This window comes from Chinchilla lanigera, unplaced genomic scaffold, assembly GCF_000276665.1.
Source record: "Chinchilla lanigera isolate Chin_1 unplaced genomic scaffold, ChiLan1.0 scaffold00021, whole genome shotgun sequence".
Lineage (NCBI taxonomy): Eukaryota > Metazoa > Chordata > Mammalia > Rodentia > Chinchillidae > Chinchilla > Chinchilla lanigera.
The window spans coordinates 19,388,591-19,408,232 of record NW_004955422.1 but is presented as its reverse complement, the minus strand read 5'-3'; the positions used below and the strand labels follow the sequence as shown (position 1 = coordinate 19,408,232).

Below are 19,642 nucleotides of genomic sequence, written 5' to 3'. Positions count from 1 at the left end.
ACCCGGGGGACGGCGACGGGCGGGCGGCGAGCAGGCCCCGGGGCCGGGAGGCTTCGGGCGGCGGTGCTGGGCCCGGCGCTGCGAGAGAGGCCCTGAGATGCCGAGCAAGAAGAAGAAGTACAATGCCCGCTTCCCGCCGGTGAGCACGTGGCCCGGCCGGGCGGGAGCGGGCCGGGCTCCGGAGAATTTGGGGCCCGGGCCCCACCGGGGGGCGGGCGCATCTGGGTGTCGGGGGCCCGCAGGCCACGCCCCTTCCGTGCCCTCCCGGCGCCCGGGCCCCCCGCCCCCTGCCTCCCGGGGTCCCCTCCGGCTGCCCCCCGTACCCTTTCGGGGCCGGGGCCGAAGGGGACGGCGCCCGAACTCGGCCCCCTTCCGCAGGCGCGGATCAAGAAGATCATGCAGACGGACGAGGAGATCGGGAAGGTGGCGGCCGCCGTGCCTGTCATCATCTGTATCCCGTCGGGGCTGGCCGGGTGGGGGGGCGCGGGGCGGGGCAGGGCGCCACCCCTTCCCGCGTTCTCCTTGACGCCCTCCAGCCCGGGCGCTCGAGCTCTTTCTGGAGTCGCTGTTGAAGAAGGCCTGCCAAGTGACCCAGTCCCGCAACGCCAAAACCATGACCACGTCCCACCTGTGAGTGGCCGCGGAGCTGGGAGGGGCGGCGGGGAAGCGGCGTCCTGGCAGCCGGGGAGGCGGGAGGCTGCGGGGGTCCACGAGGCCTCTGAGCGGGTGGAGAGGGGCTGGGAACCCAGGCAGGGCTACAGCCCGAGCAGAGCGGGTGTGGACATGGGGAGGGAGTTTTCCAGCTTCGTTCTCCTGACATCCAGGGCGCTGGGTGTCCCTCGCTGAGAGCCTCAGCGTCCAGGCCCCACGTGAACGCCTCCCTCCCCACCTCTTCCAGGAAGCAATGCATTGAGCTGGAGCAGCAGTTTGACTTTTTGAAGGACTTGGTGGCGTCGGTGCCTGACATGCAGGGGGATGGGGAAGACAACCACATGGACGGAGACAAGGGTCCTCGCAGGTGGGGGGTCAGGGCATGGTATGCAGGTGGGGAAGGCCAAGGCCACAGGGTTGGGGGTGGTTGGGGGGTAGCCAAGGAGTGGGGAGACCTCTGGGCAGATGGACTGTACCTTCCCGAAGGGGACGGAAGCCAGGCAGCAGTGGCCGGAAGAATGGTGGGATGGGAAGCAAAGGCAAGGACAAGAAGCTGTCCGGGACAGACTCTGAGCAGGAGGTGAGTGAGATCCCCAACACTCTGACCTGCCTTGTGGTGGTAGGAAGGGCAGCCATGCACCAGGCTGAAGTGGGCAGCAGGCTGATCTCATCCTTATCTGTGACGTCTTGTGCTTTGGGCTATATGTGAAAGTTGAGGCCCTAGGAGTCTGCTTTTCCTATCTGTGCCGCTCCCAAGTGGTGGGTGTCCACCTCCTGTCAGTCCTGACCCCTGCTGTGCTCACAGGATGAGTCCGAGGACACAGATACTGATGGGGAAGAAGAGACACCCCAGCCTCCACCCCAGGCCAGCCACCCTCCTGCCCCCTTTCAGAGGTAAGCAGCCCCGGGGCACCAGAGGGGCCTACTGCACTGTCTAAGGCCACCTGGTTTGTTGGCTGGTTTCCCTTTCATCTGACTGGCCACCTAGTTTGTTGGTTGTGGCAGACTTGGGGGATGGGGAGTAACTGAAAGGGGCAGAAAGCAGGAGACTGTTGTCTGAGAGGGTTTTGTCCCCACTCTGGTCAGGGCTGTGTGATCTGCTTTGGGCCCCTCCTTACTTGGGGCTTGGCTGCCCTGTTACGGAAGGTGGTGGGCTTCACAGCAGCCTCTGTAGAGGGCAGGGTGGGCCCCCGGGTAGGGGTGGGCACCGAACATGGCCTGATTTTCCTCCTGCTTTCTGCTCTGCAGCCCTTCAGCCCCCTTCATGCCCTTTGCCTCTACTCTGCCTTTGCCCCCGGCACCCCCAGCTCCCTCAGCACCTGATGCAGAGGATGAAGAGGACTATGACTCCTAGCGCCCTCTGCCCCCCAGACCATACCCCTTTTTAGTTGGTTTTAGTTGCTCTGGGGGGAGGAGAGAATATGGAAGTGTTCTTAAATTTATTAATAAAATAATAAAAGGGAATGTGTCTTTCCAGCCTGTGTTCAGAGCTTTGTGGCTACTTTACCACCCATCACCCATCTCCCATGAGGAGCTGGGGCCAGCGACTGGTGGCCTGGCAGTGGCTGAGTGAGGTGGGGAGTCCGCTGGGGAGGCTGCAGGCCATGGAGTTCTGATGGGAGGAGGGACCAGGGGCCTGAGCCAGCAGGTGCTGGATGTGCTCCAAGATAGCAGGCTCACTGCTGTGTGATCCTGGGCAGGACTCTGCCCTTCTCTGGGTTGTGAAGGGACAGACAAGTGGTGAGATTGGACCTTGCAGATACAGAGCCCTGTGCCTGGTGCAGTGGAGAGTGATGGGAAGGAGCAGCAGGAGCAGAGGTGCGTGAGTGGTAGAGGCAGCTTTGGAGCCCAGCAATGACACTTGTCCCCCAGGAAGACACAGGCCTGTGGGAAGCAGCAGCTTAGTGAGGCCAGGGAGTAGGCAAGTAGGGCATGTGGTACTCTTGGGGTTGGGGGGTCATAGGTACATCTGATTTGGATGAGATTGCTGGCTTCCTCTGGATGGGCAGAAACATCCAGACTCTCGTGGCCTCTTGGGAGGCCAGGTGAGGATGATGGCATTTGAAGCAAGATGATGAGGCAGGGGTACAGAGTGTGGCAATGGGTCTGTTTTGACCTTAGACATAAGAGGGGGTGAGAGGGAGGGAACCCTTAATGACTACACCCTAATTTCTCTCTGCAGCAACTTTGGCAGGGGCAGAGGCCCTTCCCCAACTGGGGGGTACGGGAGGAAGAAAGCGTCTGGCTGTGATCACATTTGGCTGTGATGAATTTGGGGTGCCCATGAGGGTACGCAGGGAGGTGTTGAGTGTGCACGTAGATGTAGAGGCCTAGAGACAGGTAACCTCCCCAGGTGGAGAGGTCACCGCAGGGGAAAGGAGCAGCTAGACCCTAGGGCTCCCAGATGCACCTGAAAGAGAGAGGTCAGCTGTCAGATGCTGGGGACAAGGAGATGATGCTTTCGAGGTATCTGGGCATTGGGGGAATCTTCGCTGGAGCTGTTTCAGTACCCTGCTGGCTGTTGATCTGGGAGAGGGAGCTGAGGTGAGAAACTGGGGACCATGCTGCGGGCTGAGGGGACTGAAGGAGCAGAGTGTGGTTTTTGTTTTTTAATGTGGCGGAACATGTGCCTAGCATGCAGAGGCCCTGGGCTCCATCCCCAGCATACTTCATCCTCAGCACTGCAAGAAAAAATGATGGCAGAAACCCGAGTTCTAAGAGGGAGGGGCTGAAGAAGCAGGACGGGAGAGTAGAATTCACAGATGGAGGTGGAGAGGTTTGAAACAGACTCCAATCTCAGGGTTTTTTGTTTTTTTGTTTTTTTAGAGACAGGCTCTCACTGTATAGTTCAGGCTGACCTTGAACTCCCTGTGTAGCACAGAGTGTCCTCAAACTCACAGCGATCCTCCTGCTTTGGCATCCTGAGTGCTGGGATTACAGGTGTGCGCCACCGTGCCTAGGATAGGTTTTAAAGGGAACATTGAGGTGCTTGCAGGTTTTACCCAGTGGCGACTCCTCTGTGAACCAGGAAGCAGGGTTACCTACGCTGCACGAGGGGAGGTGGCTGAGATGCTGCCCAGGAGAGTGGCTGGGGTGGCGACCTGAGGCGTGGAACAAGGTGGCTGGGTAGACATCTAGAGAGCTGGAGAGCGCACCTCTGGGGGCCCTGTCTGCCTCCCGTCCACACCTGCCATGGTCACAGAGCTTCTGTTTCTCATTGAAGAACTCTGCCCCAGCTGAGGGTGGGCATGGGGCACCAGCCTGGCCAGTCACATCACCCACACTCTGCACACAGTGACTGGTGTGGGGTGGGGTTGAACCTCAGGACTTTAGGTAGGACTATGTGAAAAGGGTTCTGACAAGGTCACTGGTGGAGGAGGATAGCAGCAGCCACACTAGCGTGGGCCGGGAGCTATGAAAGCCATTGGCCACCCCAAGGAGCCATCCTGCCTGAGTGTGAAGGGGCAAAGGTAGCATCTCATGGCATGTGAACACCTGTCCAGTCCCTCCAGATGCCTGGACTTCTTAGTGACCCAAGCCAATAAATATTTCCCTTGCTACACCGTTGGGTTTCTATTCATTGTAAGAGCTTTGGGTGACACGGGGACTGTGAATGGAAGGTGGTCTCGGGCGGTGTTCCTAGCAGCAGGTTGGGGGCACAGCCAGGGAATGAGATACTCAGGGTCACCAGAGTGGAGGCTGTGCCAAGCAGGGCCGAGGAGTGGGAGTGGGAAAGGAGAGCCTGTTGATAAAGTACATCCAAAATGTGGGTTCTGAGCTGAGAGGGCCAGAGGATGGCAAGAAGGCGAGGGGGCTGGGGTGCAGCGAGCAGCCTCCCCTTCATCCAGGCAAAAGGCCCAAGGAGGCACAGGTGGGTGTGAGGATGCCCCTGGAGCAGCTGGCCTGACCGTCTGGGTTTTTTTGTTTTTTAAATTTTTTTATTAGTATGCTTTTGCAGTACATAATGATTACATTCCTCGTGGGCAGTTGGTACATGCAAATAACACATCTCAATTGTTTTTACTTATTTTTGTCTCTTCTCTCTTTGTTCTTGGGCTGTTGGTTTAGCTTTGAGGCATCTCTGGAACCAGGACCTGGATTCAAATCTTGACTTCTTCACTCACTAGCCTCAGAAAAGCTCTGTAGTTTTTCTGTGTCTCAGTTTTCTCCTCTGCAAAGTGGAATTAGTTATTTCCTGTGTTACTTTGCCATCCTCTACTATAGATAGTAGTTATACCTGTATTAGAGTGAGCTTGCTGATATAACAAACCCAAAACACACAGGCTCAAATGCAGTGGAGGTTTGCGTATCATACAAAGTTTATAATGGGATTTATGTGATCACTGGGCAGCACTTCTCCAAGGACTTTAGGGCCTTGACTCTTGTGGCCCCACCACCCTCAACCTTGACTTTCAAGGTCCCTGTGGAAGAGGAAAGCTCAGAGCTCATGGAGGTTTTATGGGTCAGGACTGGGAGTGGCCCAGTACCTCTGCTCTTTTCTCACTGGCTGATGCTGATCACAAGGTCCCACCTGAGCCAACCAGCCATGTGGTCCTTCCAGGCTAGTGAGAAGGGCCTGTCCCGGCCTTTTGGAGTGCGGCCTTCTGACTCAGAGGGCAGGGGCCACAAGAGACGCACTTCTGAGCTGGGCCTCCAGGTACCTTCTGGGAGTGACTGGCCCTGCTGCTGCCACTGAACATCAAGGAAAGACAGCCTGTCAAGCCCTGCCTGAGGAGCCCTGCTGGGACTGAGTATTCTCCAGCCATCAGGGAGCTTTGAGCCTGGGAGCAAGTCCTGCCTGAACATCTCAGCCTGGTCTTGACTGTGCCGTGGGACATGGGTGTGAAATGGGGAGCGGCTTCCAAGGCCAGTGTGGCAGCCAAGGACTGTGACCCTCCCTGCCAAGTAGAGGGCTGCTCCATAGCCCAGTGTAGAATCCATTCAGCAGGGGTTATTGAGCGCCTACCCTTACTACCAGGAGATGCTCGTCACCTGGCAGGAGCCTGAAATGAGAAAGTCTGACCTCACCAAGTGCCGGAGCAGAAGTGGTAACACAATTCATATGTCAAGGAGGACAATCGCTTCGGAAAACACTTTCTTATTAAGTGCAGTAGCACATGCATTTTCCCTGTGCCCCAGCAGTTCCAGTCATAGGTCTCTACCAAGAGAAGCAAGGGCACATGTCCACCAGAAGGCATGTGGGAGCACTCATAGCCCCCACTGGTACAGCTCCAGCGCCCCCAGCCAGGGTGTGAGAAATACATGGTAGCAGGTGTGTGACTGAGCAGCAGTGAAAAGGAAGAGTAGGTGGATCACTGTGTCACACAACACGGCCAGGTCTTGTAGATGTTCTGTTGAGCAAAGAAAGCCAAGCAAAGGAGCATATTTGATGTTGTCATTCATTTAAAAGAAGTTCAGGGACAGGCAAAACTAATCAGTGCTAAGGAAGTAAGTGTAATAGTGTGTGGGGACATAGGGTGCTTTCTGGACATATTCTATAGCTTGAACTGTGTGGTGGTTGTGAGGAAAACTATATTCAGGGGAAAAAAAAGCCAGGCATGGTGGTGCATGTCCATAATCCCAGCACTTGGGAGGCTGAGGCAGGAGGATTGCCATGAGTTTGAGGACAGCCTGGGGTACATAGTGAGTTTATGGCCAACATGAATTACATAATGAGATCCTGTTTAAAAAAAAATCATGTACTTTTAAGATACCTTTATAAAAATTTCATGTATCTCTATGTTCCCACCTATGGAGAACCTATTGAACCTCAAGAAGGGGTCTTGGTGGTGGTGATTATGTGAACAAAATGTTCTTGGAGTTAATTTCTACAGGGGAGGGACAGACCATGAAGACCATAAATAGTATGTCAGCTGGTGCTGAGTATGGGGAAAATAACACATCTTAAAGGAGGAGGGGGGACTCCAAGGCGGGCAGGACAGCCCTGCATTCTGTGCCTGGTGCCAGGAGACTCAGGTCAGGTGGGATTTGAGAAGAAAATGCCAGGATGCAGAAGTGAGCCTCCTCCCCACCCTCTGGTGACAGGGCTCCAGGCGGAGGGACCCACAAGGGCACAGGCCAGGACTGGAGTGGCTGCTGTCAGCTTTCCTGTGGAGTCTCAGCTCCGTTCCTCAGCTACCACCCCTGGCCTGACGCAGACCCTCCTTGGCTGAGGGGTGTCCTTGTGGCCCTGGCCGCCCCCTCAGGCCCGAAAGCTCCGTGGAAGGGGAATGGGCAGTGGTGTGGGGCTCCTAGAGTGCCTGGGGTGCTGCTTGACCTGGGTGCCAGAGGCAGGGAGGGGACAGCAGGAGGAGAGTTTAGGGCCCAGGTGACCTTGCCACCCTCCTCCCTGGCCTCGAGGTCAGAGACCTACCAGCTCACTCCAGCTCTCTGAGCTTCACCTTCTAGCATGTAAACGGGGCTATTGCAGCCTCCCCAATGGGAATCCGTTGCTAGGTTCCTCTCCTGTAGGGGAGGCGTTTTCACAGCCCCACTTTACAGCTGAGGAAATGAAGTGATTACATTTGCCCCCTGGTGGGCAGGTGCTGGTGACAACTTCATCCCCACCCTCAGTCAAGTGCCTGCTCCTCTATGCTGTAAGCACTGTGCCAGGGTGTGGCTCTGTTATCCGGGTGCTGTACCCTTGGTACAAAGCCTTTGCTGACAGGGGAGCTGGACTCTCAGGCGGCTGTAGCTGGGCATGGGCAGGGTGTGTGGCCCCTGGCTCCCACTTCCAGAGTGAGCTGTCTTTACTGCCTGTGTGTGTGTGTGTGTGTGTGTGTGTGTGTGTGTTCAAATGTTTTTTAAAAAATAGATAAAGCACTAAGACTTCCGCACCTGTGCTGGTAGTCAAGCACTGCAAAGGAAGTAAGATCCCACCTGACACCCATCAGACTGGCAAGAACAAAAAGTCAGAGAAACCAGTTGCTGGTGAGGATGTGGGTTAGAGGAAGTCTGCTGCCTCCGTGGGAGTAAACTAGTGGGATGTCTCAAAAGGCAGTTTGGCAACAAAGTGCTCCCTGGTGTGTCCTTTCCTGGGTAAAACCTCTCACAAATAGAAAGACGTATCTGGGCTTGGTGGCGCACACCTGTAATCCCAGCACTCGGGAGGCTAAGGCAGAAGGATTGTTGTGAGTTCAAGACCAGCCTGGGCTACAAAGTGAGCTCAAGGCCGGCCTGAACTGTATAGCAAGACCCTGTCTCAAAAAAGACCAAAACAAAACAAAACAAAACAAAAACAAAAAAACCCCCACAAAATACAAATAGACCTAAGTTCGGTGTAGTAGCACATGTCTGTAATTCCAGGATTAGGGAGGCTGAGGCAGGAGGATCACCACAAGTTTGAGGACAGCTTGGGCTACATAGTGAATTCAAGTTCAGCTTGAACTACATAGAGAGACCCTGTCTCAAAAACAAAACACAAACAAAACAATGTGCCCTAGACATGGATAGAGGTGACTGCCTGAGTTGCCATCTCTGTGGAACTGCACAAGTAGCGAACAGGGACAGGGCTTAGATGCTAGTGTTAGTTTTTTTAAAAAAAGGCAAACATGGACCACAATCTACTGCACAGCACTGTTTTTGGAAACAAAACCCACAGCAATACAGTACACAGCCATCCTGTATATTTTTACTACTTAGTGCCTTTGGTCAACTGATTTAACCTTACCTCAGTTTTCTTACCTGTAAAATGGGGACAGTGTACAGATAAGTGCACCTCCTTCAGGGACAGATGACAATTAAAATGAGATATGACACCAACAGGTGCCTAGCACAGTGCCTGGCGTGTGCTAAACACACAAGAAATGGTTCCCCTGTGTCTTAGTTACTTTTCTTGTTGCTGAGACAAAATACGCAACACCCAGAGTTAAAGGAGGAAAAGTTTATTTCAGCCCACAGTTTGTAGAGGTTTCAGTCCATAGTTGACTGGTTCCAAAGCATGGCAGAGGAGCATCGCAGAGGAGAAACAGTCCTTTATGTGGCAGACAGGAAGGTAGTAAGCAGTCAAAGCAGGGAGGGGCAGCAGCATGCCTTCCTTCTCTCCCTTGCTTATATTCCATCCAAGTTGTAAGCATCTCTGTGTGTGTGTGTTTTCAAATGTCATTTTTTTAAAAAAATGGAACAAAGACTAGGACTTCTGTACCTATGCCAGTAACCAAGACCTGCAAAGGAAATAAGATTGGTGCCACCCACACCCAGGGTGAGGCTTCCATGGTCCACACCTTTACACCAAGTATCACACTCCTAATCCACATTCACACACCCTAATCCACACACCTTTAAAACTCCCAACCTCTGACCTCATGAGGCTTTGTGGTGGGGGGGGCAGGGGCGGGCAGCCAGATATAAGCCATGATGTCCTGCTTCCCACAGGTATGGAAATCAGTGCCCAGAAAGTAGGTTGGGAGAGAGAGAGAGAAACAGAGAAAAAAGGCAGGGCAGAGGGAGAGACATTGCCTGTTGTCTTCCAGAATGAACTAAACTGGTTTATTCTCTGGACAGTGTCCCATAAGGGTAGGGTAAACAGCAGCCCTGCAGGGTTCATAGGTATCAAACATATTTCCTTCATTAAGTCACCCAACAAATGTTTGCAGGGCACCTTCCCAGGCTCTGGAGAAAGCAGGCACAGAGATAGACACAGGCATGTCCATTTGGTGCCGGAGTTGATAGGAAGACGCTAAGCAAATCACAACATGCAGTGCCGGGATATAAGTGTCAAGCAGGAAAAGGCACAGGGAAACGAGAGAGAGGGGAACCCAGGGTGCCTACCAGTTTGCTCTCGGAACCTGAGAGGCCACTGTGAGAGAGGTGGCCAGTGAGATATGGGGCCAGGCCCCCTGGCACCCTGTTGGGGCAGTCCCTGTTCCAGCCTCAGAGTTGCTTCTACCCTCTGTCTTGGTCCTTTGTGTTGGTTTTGCGTTCCCCTCCCCTGCTTTTCTTTTTTTTTTTCAGCGGGGGCAGGGACAGGGTCTCACTATGCAGTTCAGGCTGGCCTTGAACTCACTATGTAGCCTAGGCTGGCCGCAAACTCACAGTGATCCTCCTGCCTCAGCTTCCCGAGTGCTGGGATTACAAGTGTGCACCAAGCATACACCACCATGCTAGGTCCCCCATTTTGGAGGTTTTACTTGTTTGTTTATTTGTTTTTTTAGAGTTTTGCTTCTGCCTTGTGAGTTCTTACCTCTCCCTCTCCCTAGTCTGGAGTTAGATTCAGTCTTGCAGGGCAGCTGACCAGTGTCAGATTCTCCCCTTGGACTGCCCCACCCCACACACACCCAGAGGGCCTGGCAGCTGCTGAGAGTTTGCCCTCTGGTAATGCTCCTTGTGTTATAATCCTAGCTCCACTCTTACTAGCCTGCGTCCCTAAGCAGAGATACCCCAGAAGATACCTGAGTAGTTTCCTTAGTATAAAATGGGTATCATCATTTTCCCCACCTCCTAGGATTGTCGCACAGAATAAATGACACTTACAAAGCTCTGTTGGCCAAATAGTGCATGGGAGGCTTTATTCTGGGCACTGCCACTCAGCCCTGAACAAACTCAGTCCCTGGAGCATTTACACCATTTACCTTTTTTCTTTCTCTTTGCAGTATGGGGATCGAAGCCAGGGCCCCACACGTGCCAGGCAAGCACCCTAGCACTGAGCTGTATTCCCAAGCCTTAAAATATTTTGCAAAATTGGCCAGGCTGGCTTGAAACTTGCAACTCTTCTGCCTCAGCTTCCAGTAGCAGGGATTATGGCCATGAACCACTGCACCAGGCTTTTTCTTTCCTTTTATTGATCAGTTTATTTTTATTTATTTTTGGGGTGCTAAGTATGGAACTCAGGACCTTGTGCATATTAGGCAAGCACTCTACCCCTGAGCTACACCTTCAGCCCCTTATTCACTATTTAAATTAATTAATTTTTTTTAAAGACAGGGTTTCACTATGCAGTCCAGGCTGGCCTTAAACTCCATCCTCCTGCCTCTGCCTGCTGAGTGCTGGGATTACAAGCATGTCCCATCACACCTGGCTGTTTTAATCATTTTTAAGTATGCCACTCACTGGCATTGAAGCACATTTACTTTGTCGAGCAACCATCACCACTAACCGTCTCCAGAACTTTATTATCCCAAACTGAAATTCTGCATCCATTCAACAACGACTTCTGTTCCCTCCTCTCCACACCCCTGGTAACCCTAACTCTAACCCTACTTTCTCCCTCCTTGGATTTGGCTACTCTCAGTGCTTCCTGTGAATGGAATCTTACAATATTTGTCCTTGCTCGGGGCCCAGCTCAGTGGTAGAGCTTTTGTCGGGCATGTGTAAGTCCCTCAGTTCAATCTCCAGACCTGATAAAAAAAAGTCAGCATTTGTCTTTTTTTGGGGGGGGACGCGTATTGGGAATCGGAATCTAGACCTTGAGCTTGCCAAGCAGGCACTGTGCCTCTGAGCTACATCCCTGGCCCAACATTTGTCCTTTCTTCCCCCCCCCCTGCCCCCGGTACCGGGAATCGAACTCATGACCTTGCGCTTGCCAGGCAGGCGCTGTGCCACTGAGCTAAATCCCCAGCCCCCCTTTTTTTTTTTTCTCCAGTACCGGGAACCGAACTCACGACCTTGCGCTTGCCAGGCAGGCGCTTTGCGCTGAGCTAAATCCCCAGCCCCTCATTTGTCCTTTTTTGACTGATTTATTTACTGAGCATACCACCTTTCAGGTTCACCCATGCTGGGTCATGTGCTAGAATTTCTGCTGAGTACTATCCTTTGTATTACATGTACCACATCTTATTTACCCTACAGGCTGAGGGGATCATAGGCGGGGCCTTTGGAGAGTGATTGGATTATAGGGGTGTTAAGGCTGACTTGCCATTAGGAGGTAGGGGCTGGTCAGAAGAGGCCGTCACTGTGTGACACAATGATGGGTATGACCTAGGCAATGGCAGGGCTCGTCTCCTCTATTTTCTCCTTCTCAGTCCAGTGCCACCTGTGGCTGAGCGGCAGTTTCAGTGCACTTTACTTTCCCATGGCCAGTATCAAAGGTTCCTCTCCCTCCTCCTAGTTCGCCGAGTCCTTTACCTGTCTCTCTTCCAAGGTTCTTCCTATGCTGTGACTTGGATTATAACTCTGTGTGCAGGCCTTTCTTTTCCTCCTTTCTTTTTCTTTCGTTCTCTCTCTCTCTTTCTTTCTCTTTCCTTTTTTCTTTCTTTTTTTGAGACAGCATCTCACTATGTAGCCCTGGACTGGCCTTGAATTTGCAGTGATTCTTCTGCCTCAGCCTCTTGAGTGCTGGGATTACAGGTGTATGTTGGCTGTGTGTGTCTTTACCTAATTGGATTGTGACCATCTCCAGGACAGGGAGACTGTTTCATGTCTATGCTTCTACGGTGTGACATCAGGCCAGCACATGGAAAGCCTGTGATGAACATGTTGTTATGGTTTGGTCTGCCTATTTCTCTTCCAGGCCATCTCAAATTACATCTCTATCTTGCTGGTCTGGTGGCCGTGCCTGTAATCTCAGCACTCAGGAGGCCGAGGCAGGAGGAATGCTATGAGTTTGAGGCCAGCCTAAACTATATAGCAAGACCCTGTCTCAAAGAAACAAAACAAAACAAAAAGTGAAGCTCAGGAATAAGAACATACATATATGAGTGTGTAAGGTGCTTTCATGATTAATATCAAATTTGGTTCTGAGCCTCCTGGCAGCCAAAATAAAAAGAGAGATGGAGTAACTATTGTTTTTCCCAGACCAGGTTGAACAAAGAAGTTCCTCGGTGGAAAGAAATTATTGTCTAGGCTTAGCTCCAAAGGGAGGCTTTTTGATGAGGCTAAGTGAGTATGTGCCAAATGATGTGTAGAGAGCAACCCCAGCTGCCTCACAGCAGTCAAAGTCTGTAATGAGCCTCCTTCCCACACTGAGGCCTTGGAGAAAGGACCGGGGAACCAATACGGTTGCCAGATTTACTCATTCACTGTCAGCTGGCCTTGCCGCGACCTGCCAGAGGCTCTTGTCACAGTTGGTCACTGCCCTCCTGTTCGAAATGCTTTCTCCTCTTAACTGGGACCCCTCACATTCTCACAAGTCTTCTTTCTCCTGGACCACTCTGCCTGGTCTTCACAGCCACAGTTCCCTGACCTCTTCAGCCTCCGGGCCTCGCCCTTCTGCCCTGCCCTGGCTCCCCTCAACAACTCTGTGTTAAAATGCCCAGCATTAGCTTGGCATGGTGGCACATGCCTATAATCCCAGTACTCGGAAGGCTGAGGCAGGAGGATTGCCAAAAGTTCGAGGCTACCATGGGCTACATTATGAGTTTAAGACCAGCCTGGACTACATAGAGACATCCCGTCTCAAACAAACAGGAAACAAAACAAACAAAAAGCACACCAAAACCCCAAAATGCTCAGTTTTGTGTAGTGGGCAAATCTCTAACGTTGCCCTAAAATGCCACAGTCTCTGCTTCCCTGGCCATTGCTGCCCAATGGATGAGGAAGGAAGCTGGGTGGGGTCTTTGCCCTTCCTCCCCCACCCCCAGAACCCACGCTGCTGTAACTGTGCTATTGGGCACAGGGTGGAAGGAAGGAAGGAAGGAAGAAAGGAAGGAAGGAAGGAAGTATATGCTTGAGTGGTGCCAGTGCGACTTGGCATCCCACTTTCTGGGTGGCAGTGTTGAAAGCTGACTCCCGTTTGTGGATACTTTTAGGGGTTCCTGGAGCTCCTTTACTGCTGCCATTCCTGGGAAGCAGGGGGGACTCCTGTTTCAGCAGGTGTGGGTCTCTCCTGCCGGGTGTGCACAGATCCGCTCACTCTATTGAGCACTCTATGCTGGAAAACACAGGGCCCAGGAAGGATCCATTTTTTCATTAGCAGCAGTACCAGTGGCTGGCTCCTGCTGTAACCTCCTGGGCTGTGACCGCTGCAGCCAGCCCCTGTCCAGCTGAAAGGGGGCCTCCTTGAAGCACTTCACACCAGATGTGGGATTAGAAAGCAGCTTCCAGTTCCAGCCCTGGGCCTTAGCAGGACAGCAGCCCTATCCAAATCGAAGTCACTACCAACTTCCTCCTCCAAAGCCACCCTTAATGGATTTGAGTTTCAAGAGTGGATGAGGCTTAGCACTTGGGAGGCTGAGGCAGGAGGATTGCCCTGAGTCTGAGGCCAGCCTGGGCTACATAGTGAGTTCAAGACCAGCCTGCATTACATAGTGAGACCCTGTCTCAAAAAACAAAAACAAACTAGAGTGGATGAGGGTTTTAAGAGTGGCAAACTGGGTCCTGTGAAGCTTAATTTTGGCTCTCAGTGTCACTGGATTGAGGAACACATGCAGCACGGGTGTTTCTGAGGAGATGAGCGTATGAGTCTGCGGCTTCTGTGGGGACCGAGAGGAAGATCTGCCCTCAGAGCAGGTGGGAACCAGCTGATTGGAACCCGAGAGAACAGATGCACAAGGCAAGTTGGCCTTGCTCAGAGCTGGGGTGGATTTTGTTGCTGCTGCCTTGGACAGCAGAGGTCCAGTTTCATGCTTACCCCAGTGGGCCCCGGGCCCTCAGGGTTCGGCCTTGGCCAGGGAGTTGCAATACTGGTCTCCTTGAGTAGGCCTGAGCCACACTGCTAGCTCCAGACTGCAGGCTGGAGACTGCAGACACATGACTGGTCAAGGAACTTCTCAGCCACTGTAATTGCATGAGCTAATTCCTTTACAAAAATTGTCTCTCATATACTTAGATACATATCTAGTTGGTTTGGTCTCTCTAGAGAATGCTAATAGAAGTTTTTTCCTCCTTTTTTTTTTTAGATAGGGTTTCGTTATGCAGTTCAGGCTGGCCTGGAACTCACAAAATCCTCCTGCCTCAGCCTCCCAAGTACTGGGATTACAGGCATGCATACAGTATTTTGACCAGCAGCAACTCCACATTCATTCTATCCTGCAGTCTCAGGGGCAATTTCCAATCCCTTGTAACTCTTTCCCTCAATTTAAGATAAATCCAGAGGGCTGAGGATGTGGCTCAGGGGTAGAGCTCTTGCTTTGCATGCCCAAGGCCCTGGGTTCAACCCCCAGTACTACAAGAAAAAAAAAAAAAAAACAGAATCCTTTCCATCACCACCAGGCCCCACAGGAGCTGATCACAGTGGAGCAAAGCAGAGCATTTTAAAGCAACAAAATGCCAGAGAATATTATACATAATTGTTTGTGAGTAAACATAAAAATTTTAAGCAAAGTGAACTGTTCTGGGCACATTGCCACATGCCTGTAACCCCAGCTGCTTGGAAGACTGAGGCAGGAAGAGAGCTCAAGTTCAAGCCCACCCTGCAAAAAGATAGTCAGATCCTGTCTAAAGATAAAATAATAATTTAAGCTGGGCATGGTAGCACACACCTGAAATCCTAGCACTTGGGAGGCTGAGGCAGGAAGATCACCACAAATTTGAGGCCAGCCTGGGCTACATAGTGAGTTGAAGTCCAGCCTGCACTACCAAGCAAGTTGCTGTCTCAAAAAACAAAACAAGACAAGATTAGATATTTCACAAGGATCCATTCATTTTTCAGTAGCATAGGAGTGAGGAGCAAAGAAAGAAGAAAAAAAAATTGAACCAAAACAAGAGGGTGGCCTTACATCCAGTGATGCTGTTTGTATGATGAGAGATAAGAAATACAATAAACTTACCCCTGTGCTCCTGAGGACCAAAAAGGGACAATGCAAGGGCCCGGACCGGTTGCTTCCCAGGAAACCCCAATTATTCCTTCAGGAAGGGGTTTGGGGCGGGAGGTTTTCAGTTTTAGGGTTGGCTTTTGTTATTGTTAGGCCCTTTTTTCAACCTTGCCAAAAAGGAAAAAAGAAAATACAAGCTGGATATGATGGTGCCTCATGCCTATAATTCCGGCTGCTCTGGAGGCTGATGTAGGAGGATCGTGAGTTCCAGGTCAGCCTGTGCAATTTAGCAAAACTGTCTCAAAGTAAAAAATAAAATTGCTTGAGATATAGCTCAGTAGTGGAACTGCTTGCTTTAGGGCCAGGGAGATAGCTCAGTGGTTCAGTGGCACAGTTCCGGCCTGGCAAGTGCAAGGTCCTGATTCGATTCCCATTACCCTCCACACAAAAAAACTGCTTGCTTAGCACCCCATTTAGTGCATGAAGCACCACCATACCCAGCTTGTATTTTCTTTTTTCTTTTTTGGCATGTTTGAGACAGGGTCTTACTATTAGCACAGGCTAGCCTTAAACTTGAGATCTTCCTGCCTCCACCTCTTTCTTGATGGATTGTGTTTTTTCGTGAGTCACCTGTTCGTGTCCTTTGCATGTGTCCTTTTTTCCAGTACTGTAAAAGAGAGAGAGACGGAGAGACAGAGAAAGGAAAATATACAAATCCCACAAGTAACACAAGGGAAGCCAACTTTTAGTAGCAATGAGAATATTTGTCATTGTGTGTCAGATTAGCAAAGATTTTATTTATTTATTTATTTAGGTTTTTTGAGACAGGGTCTCACTACCTAGTTCAGTTTGGCCTTGAACTCACAGTGATCCTCCTGCCTCAGCCTACTGAGAGCTGGGATTACATGTATGTGCTACCATGCCTGGCTAGCAAAGGTTTTTGAAAGTTATAATATACTTTTGCTGGTGATGGGGTAAATACTTGGTGGAAATGTACATTGATGGATTATTCAGGGGAAATAATGGTACACTATTAAAATGTAAATTGCTTGCAGCCAAAAGTTTGCTTAAAAGCACTGACCCTGCAGAAAGGCCCATTTATAGAGATGTCCAGGACTCAAAAAAAAAAAGAAAAACAAAAAAAGAGATGTCCAGGACTGAAATGTCTGTAGAAAGGAATAAGCAGGGGGCGACACTGAGCCCCTGTTTGACAGGATGAAAAGGTCAAGTACATTCTGCTGGTAAAGATGGTAAAGACTGAGGTGGCTTTATATACTGACATGGATAGAAGCACATACCATGCCAGAGAGGAAAAAAATAAATGATCCCATTTTTTACTGAAAAAAAAAAAATGCAGGTTTATATATAAAACCACAAGACGGCTGGGCATGGCGGCTCACACCTGTAATCCTAGCACTTTGGGAAGCTGGAGCAGGGGATTGCAAGTTCAAGGACAGCCTAGGCAACTGAGGGATCCTATCTCAAATGCAAAACAAAACAAATAAGCAAACATAAAAACCATGTGGATGTAACTCAGTGATAGAGCACCCTAATACTCCAAGCCCCCAAACACATACACGTTATTAATTGGCTTAGTGCTCACAGTGGCTCTCGGAGTGAGATATAGACATTGCCTGTAGGGAAACACAGACACTGAGAGGGACAGGCGTGTGTAGGATCTGGGATTTGAACCCAAGGGCTTCCCTTGCACTTCAAGTATGATCCTCTGCTGCCTCTAAATCAGTCAGTTATTACTGACCATCGTACTAACAAACATTTATCAAGTGCATCGCTTTTGCGATTTCATTTAGTGTGGGAAAGAGAGGTCCAGAGGTCTGGTTGACGGCCGTGGCAGAGGAGCGGGTCTGAGCACACTCGTACTCGTCATGTCCTCAGCACACCAGTGAGTCGCCCTGCCTAGGCTGTCCTGCTCTGACCTCTTACTTCCGCACAGCCACCCCCCCCACCCCGCCAAAAGTACCGCCTCCAAACCACGCCCCTAGCCCCGCCTCCATTGCCACGCCTCTAGCCTGCTCAATAAAATGCCTGGTACTTCCGCAATAAAGGGGATCTGCGCCATCAGCCTGGTCTCTGATGTCTTCTTTGCACCGTGTCGCCGCTTACCACTGGCCCAGGTCCCTCGACCCAAGGAGGTTCAACCTCAATTTAGTCCATAAAACAAGCGTACATCACCCCAGAAAGAATGGCTATTATCAAGAAATCAACCAATAACAAATGCTGGTGGGCTGGGGGGAAGAGGAACCCTTCATTGTGGATGGGAGTGTAGACTGTTGCACCCACTGTGGAAATCAGTGTGGAGATTCTTCAAAAAACCAGGACTAGAGAGACCATTCAACCCAGTTGTTCCCCTTCTTGGTATCTTCCTGAAAGAATTAAAGGCATCATGCCACAGCAATATATGCACACCCATGTTTATACTGACACAGTTTGTAATAGCTAAATCTTGGAAATAACCCAAATGCCCATCAACTGGTAAATGGATAAAGAAGATGTGGTGTTTTTTTTTTATATACAATGGAGTACTACCCTGCCATAAAGAAGGATAAGACTAAGACATTTCTAAGTAAATGGATGCACCTTGAGACCACACTGTTCTTTCTTTTGGTACCTGGAATTGAACTTGCAACCTCGCACTTGCTGGGCAGTCGCTGTGCCCCTGAGCTATGTCCCCAGCCTGAGACCACACTCTTAAGTGAAATAAATTAGACACACATGTGCAAATACCCCATTGTTTCTCTGGTGTGAGAAACTGAAAGTGCAAATAAGGACCAAAATGTATAATAAGCATTGTAAAATAGGAAGAAAATGTTCAGATGAGGAGGGGAACAAGGGAGGGGGAAGGAAAGAAGGGAAAAGTAAAGAAAAATGAGAGAAGAAAGAAAAAATGGAAACAAAGATTTTGTAAATGAGGAGGGGGAGGGGCTGAAGGGAAGGGAGGGGAATGGGAAAAAAAGAAACAAATTATATCATGTATAGGTACAAATTCCCTGTGATGAAGGTGATCATTATGTATATCTAAAATGTACCAATAGAATCCAACTGAAAAAAAGTGTGACCTGAACCTAGGAGCAGAGAAGAGACCACAGAGCTGGTGAGCAGTCAGCCATGCCTCCAGCGCCAGCCTGTCCACCTGGGGCTCTCAGCACCATACCATATCCCTGTACTGCCCGTCGTAGTGGTCAGCTCAGGTGACCCTCAGGGTGTGGCACCCCAAGCCTTTTGGCAAGGCTGAGAAGCGTGGATGAGATCATAATGCTGTTGTTGGGCCAGGGATATAGCTCAGTGGCACAACACCCGCCTGGCAAGCACGAGATTATGAGTTCAATTCCCAGTACCAAAAACAAACAGAAAAACCAAAATGCTGTTGTTCCCTCCAGAGCCTCCCGGTTTGCCTTTTGCCTCTCCTGGACATAGCACTCACCTTCCTGGGCTTTCTTATCCTGTCAGGGGCTGGAAGGCAGGTGGTTTGAAGATTTCAGGAGAGTTTTTATCCTTCCCACAAGACCTCAGGTGGGGCTGGGGTAGGCACAAGGACAGGACCTCCTATAGGCTCCAGCCGAGCGTCTTTGCAGGATCTGAGGACCCTTCAAGAGAGCTGAGCCCCACAGTCTCTTTCAAATGATAGATGGGGAAACACAGGCCGAGTGGGGGCAGGGAACTTATATCAAGTTACACGGGTCAGCAGCAGAGCCAGGACATGGTCAGGCCTGACTCGAATCCTTGAATTGTGCCAAACTCTCCTCTCCCAGAAGGAAGTCAGCCTTTCTTACCTGGCCGACCCTCACCTGTCCTGCTTTTTGCCAGATGCCTTGAGATTGGCTGGGGACCAGTTGCCATAGCGATGGCCCAAAGACAGTTCCATGGCTGGCAGGTGGAGGTAGGGGATGGGGCAGGACACTGATATGCTAAACACTCAGCAGCAGTTGGTGAGGGCCACATCAAGAAGAGCCAGGCAGGGCCTTAGGCCTCAGGCTCCAGGGACATCAGTCGGGCTGCTCAAGCTTCTGTCGAGGACCCCCCAGGCGGAGCAGGTGAGGGCAGGGTGGGGGGGGGCGGGTCCAACTGCCCACAGGCAAGAGGGCATCTGGGGCCTGGGGCACAGGGCTTGAGAAGCCACAAGATGGGAGCTGAGGCTTGGATGACAGTCAGGGAGGCTGTGTGGGACAGAGACGGTAGGGAAGCCTCAAAGACGGGGAGTCTAAAAGATGAGGGATGATGGGGTGATTTAGGGAACACTACAGGGCAGGAAGTTTCCAGAGGGAAATCCACCTTGGCTGTAGCAAGTTCAGGGCCCTCTAGGACATTTAGAAGAACTGTCTAAATTTTTTTTTTTTTTTTTTTTT

At 51.1% G+C, this 19,642-nt stretch overlaps 2 protein-coding genes across 2 annotated transcripts in view; both read left to right on the top strand.

The window, feature by feature from the left end:
* Drap1 (DR1-associated protein 1 (negative cofactor 2 alpha)) lies at window positions 1-2,127 on the top strand. The gene is made up of 7 exons (XM_005384442.2): window positions 1-139; window positions 379-451; window positions 537-630; window positions 899-1,018; window positions 1,138-1,231; window positions 1,457-1,545; window positions 1,900-2,127. Exons 1-7 carry the CDS (start codon window positions 98-100, stop codon window positions 2,003-2,005), a joined length of 618 nt encoding a protein of 205 aa, XP_005384499.1. The 5' UTR covers window positions 1-97; the 3' UTR covers window positions 2,006-2,127.
* A 16,961-nt stretch (window positions 2,128-19,088) lies between these two features.
* The window catches only part of Tsga10ip (testis specific, 10 interacting protein), a 17,073-nt gene continuing 16,519 nt past the window's right edge, over window positions 19,089-19,642 (top strand). Inside the window, exon 1 of the mRNA XM_005384439.1 lies at window positions 19,089-19,330. Within this exon, the coding sequence (XP_005384496.1) occupies window positions 19,184-19,330 (147 nt within the window). The 5' untranslated portion in view covers window positions 19,089-19,183. The remainder of the gene's footprint in view (window positions 19,331-19,642) is intronic.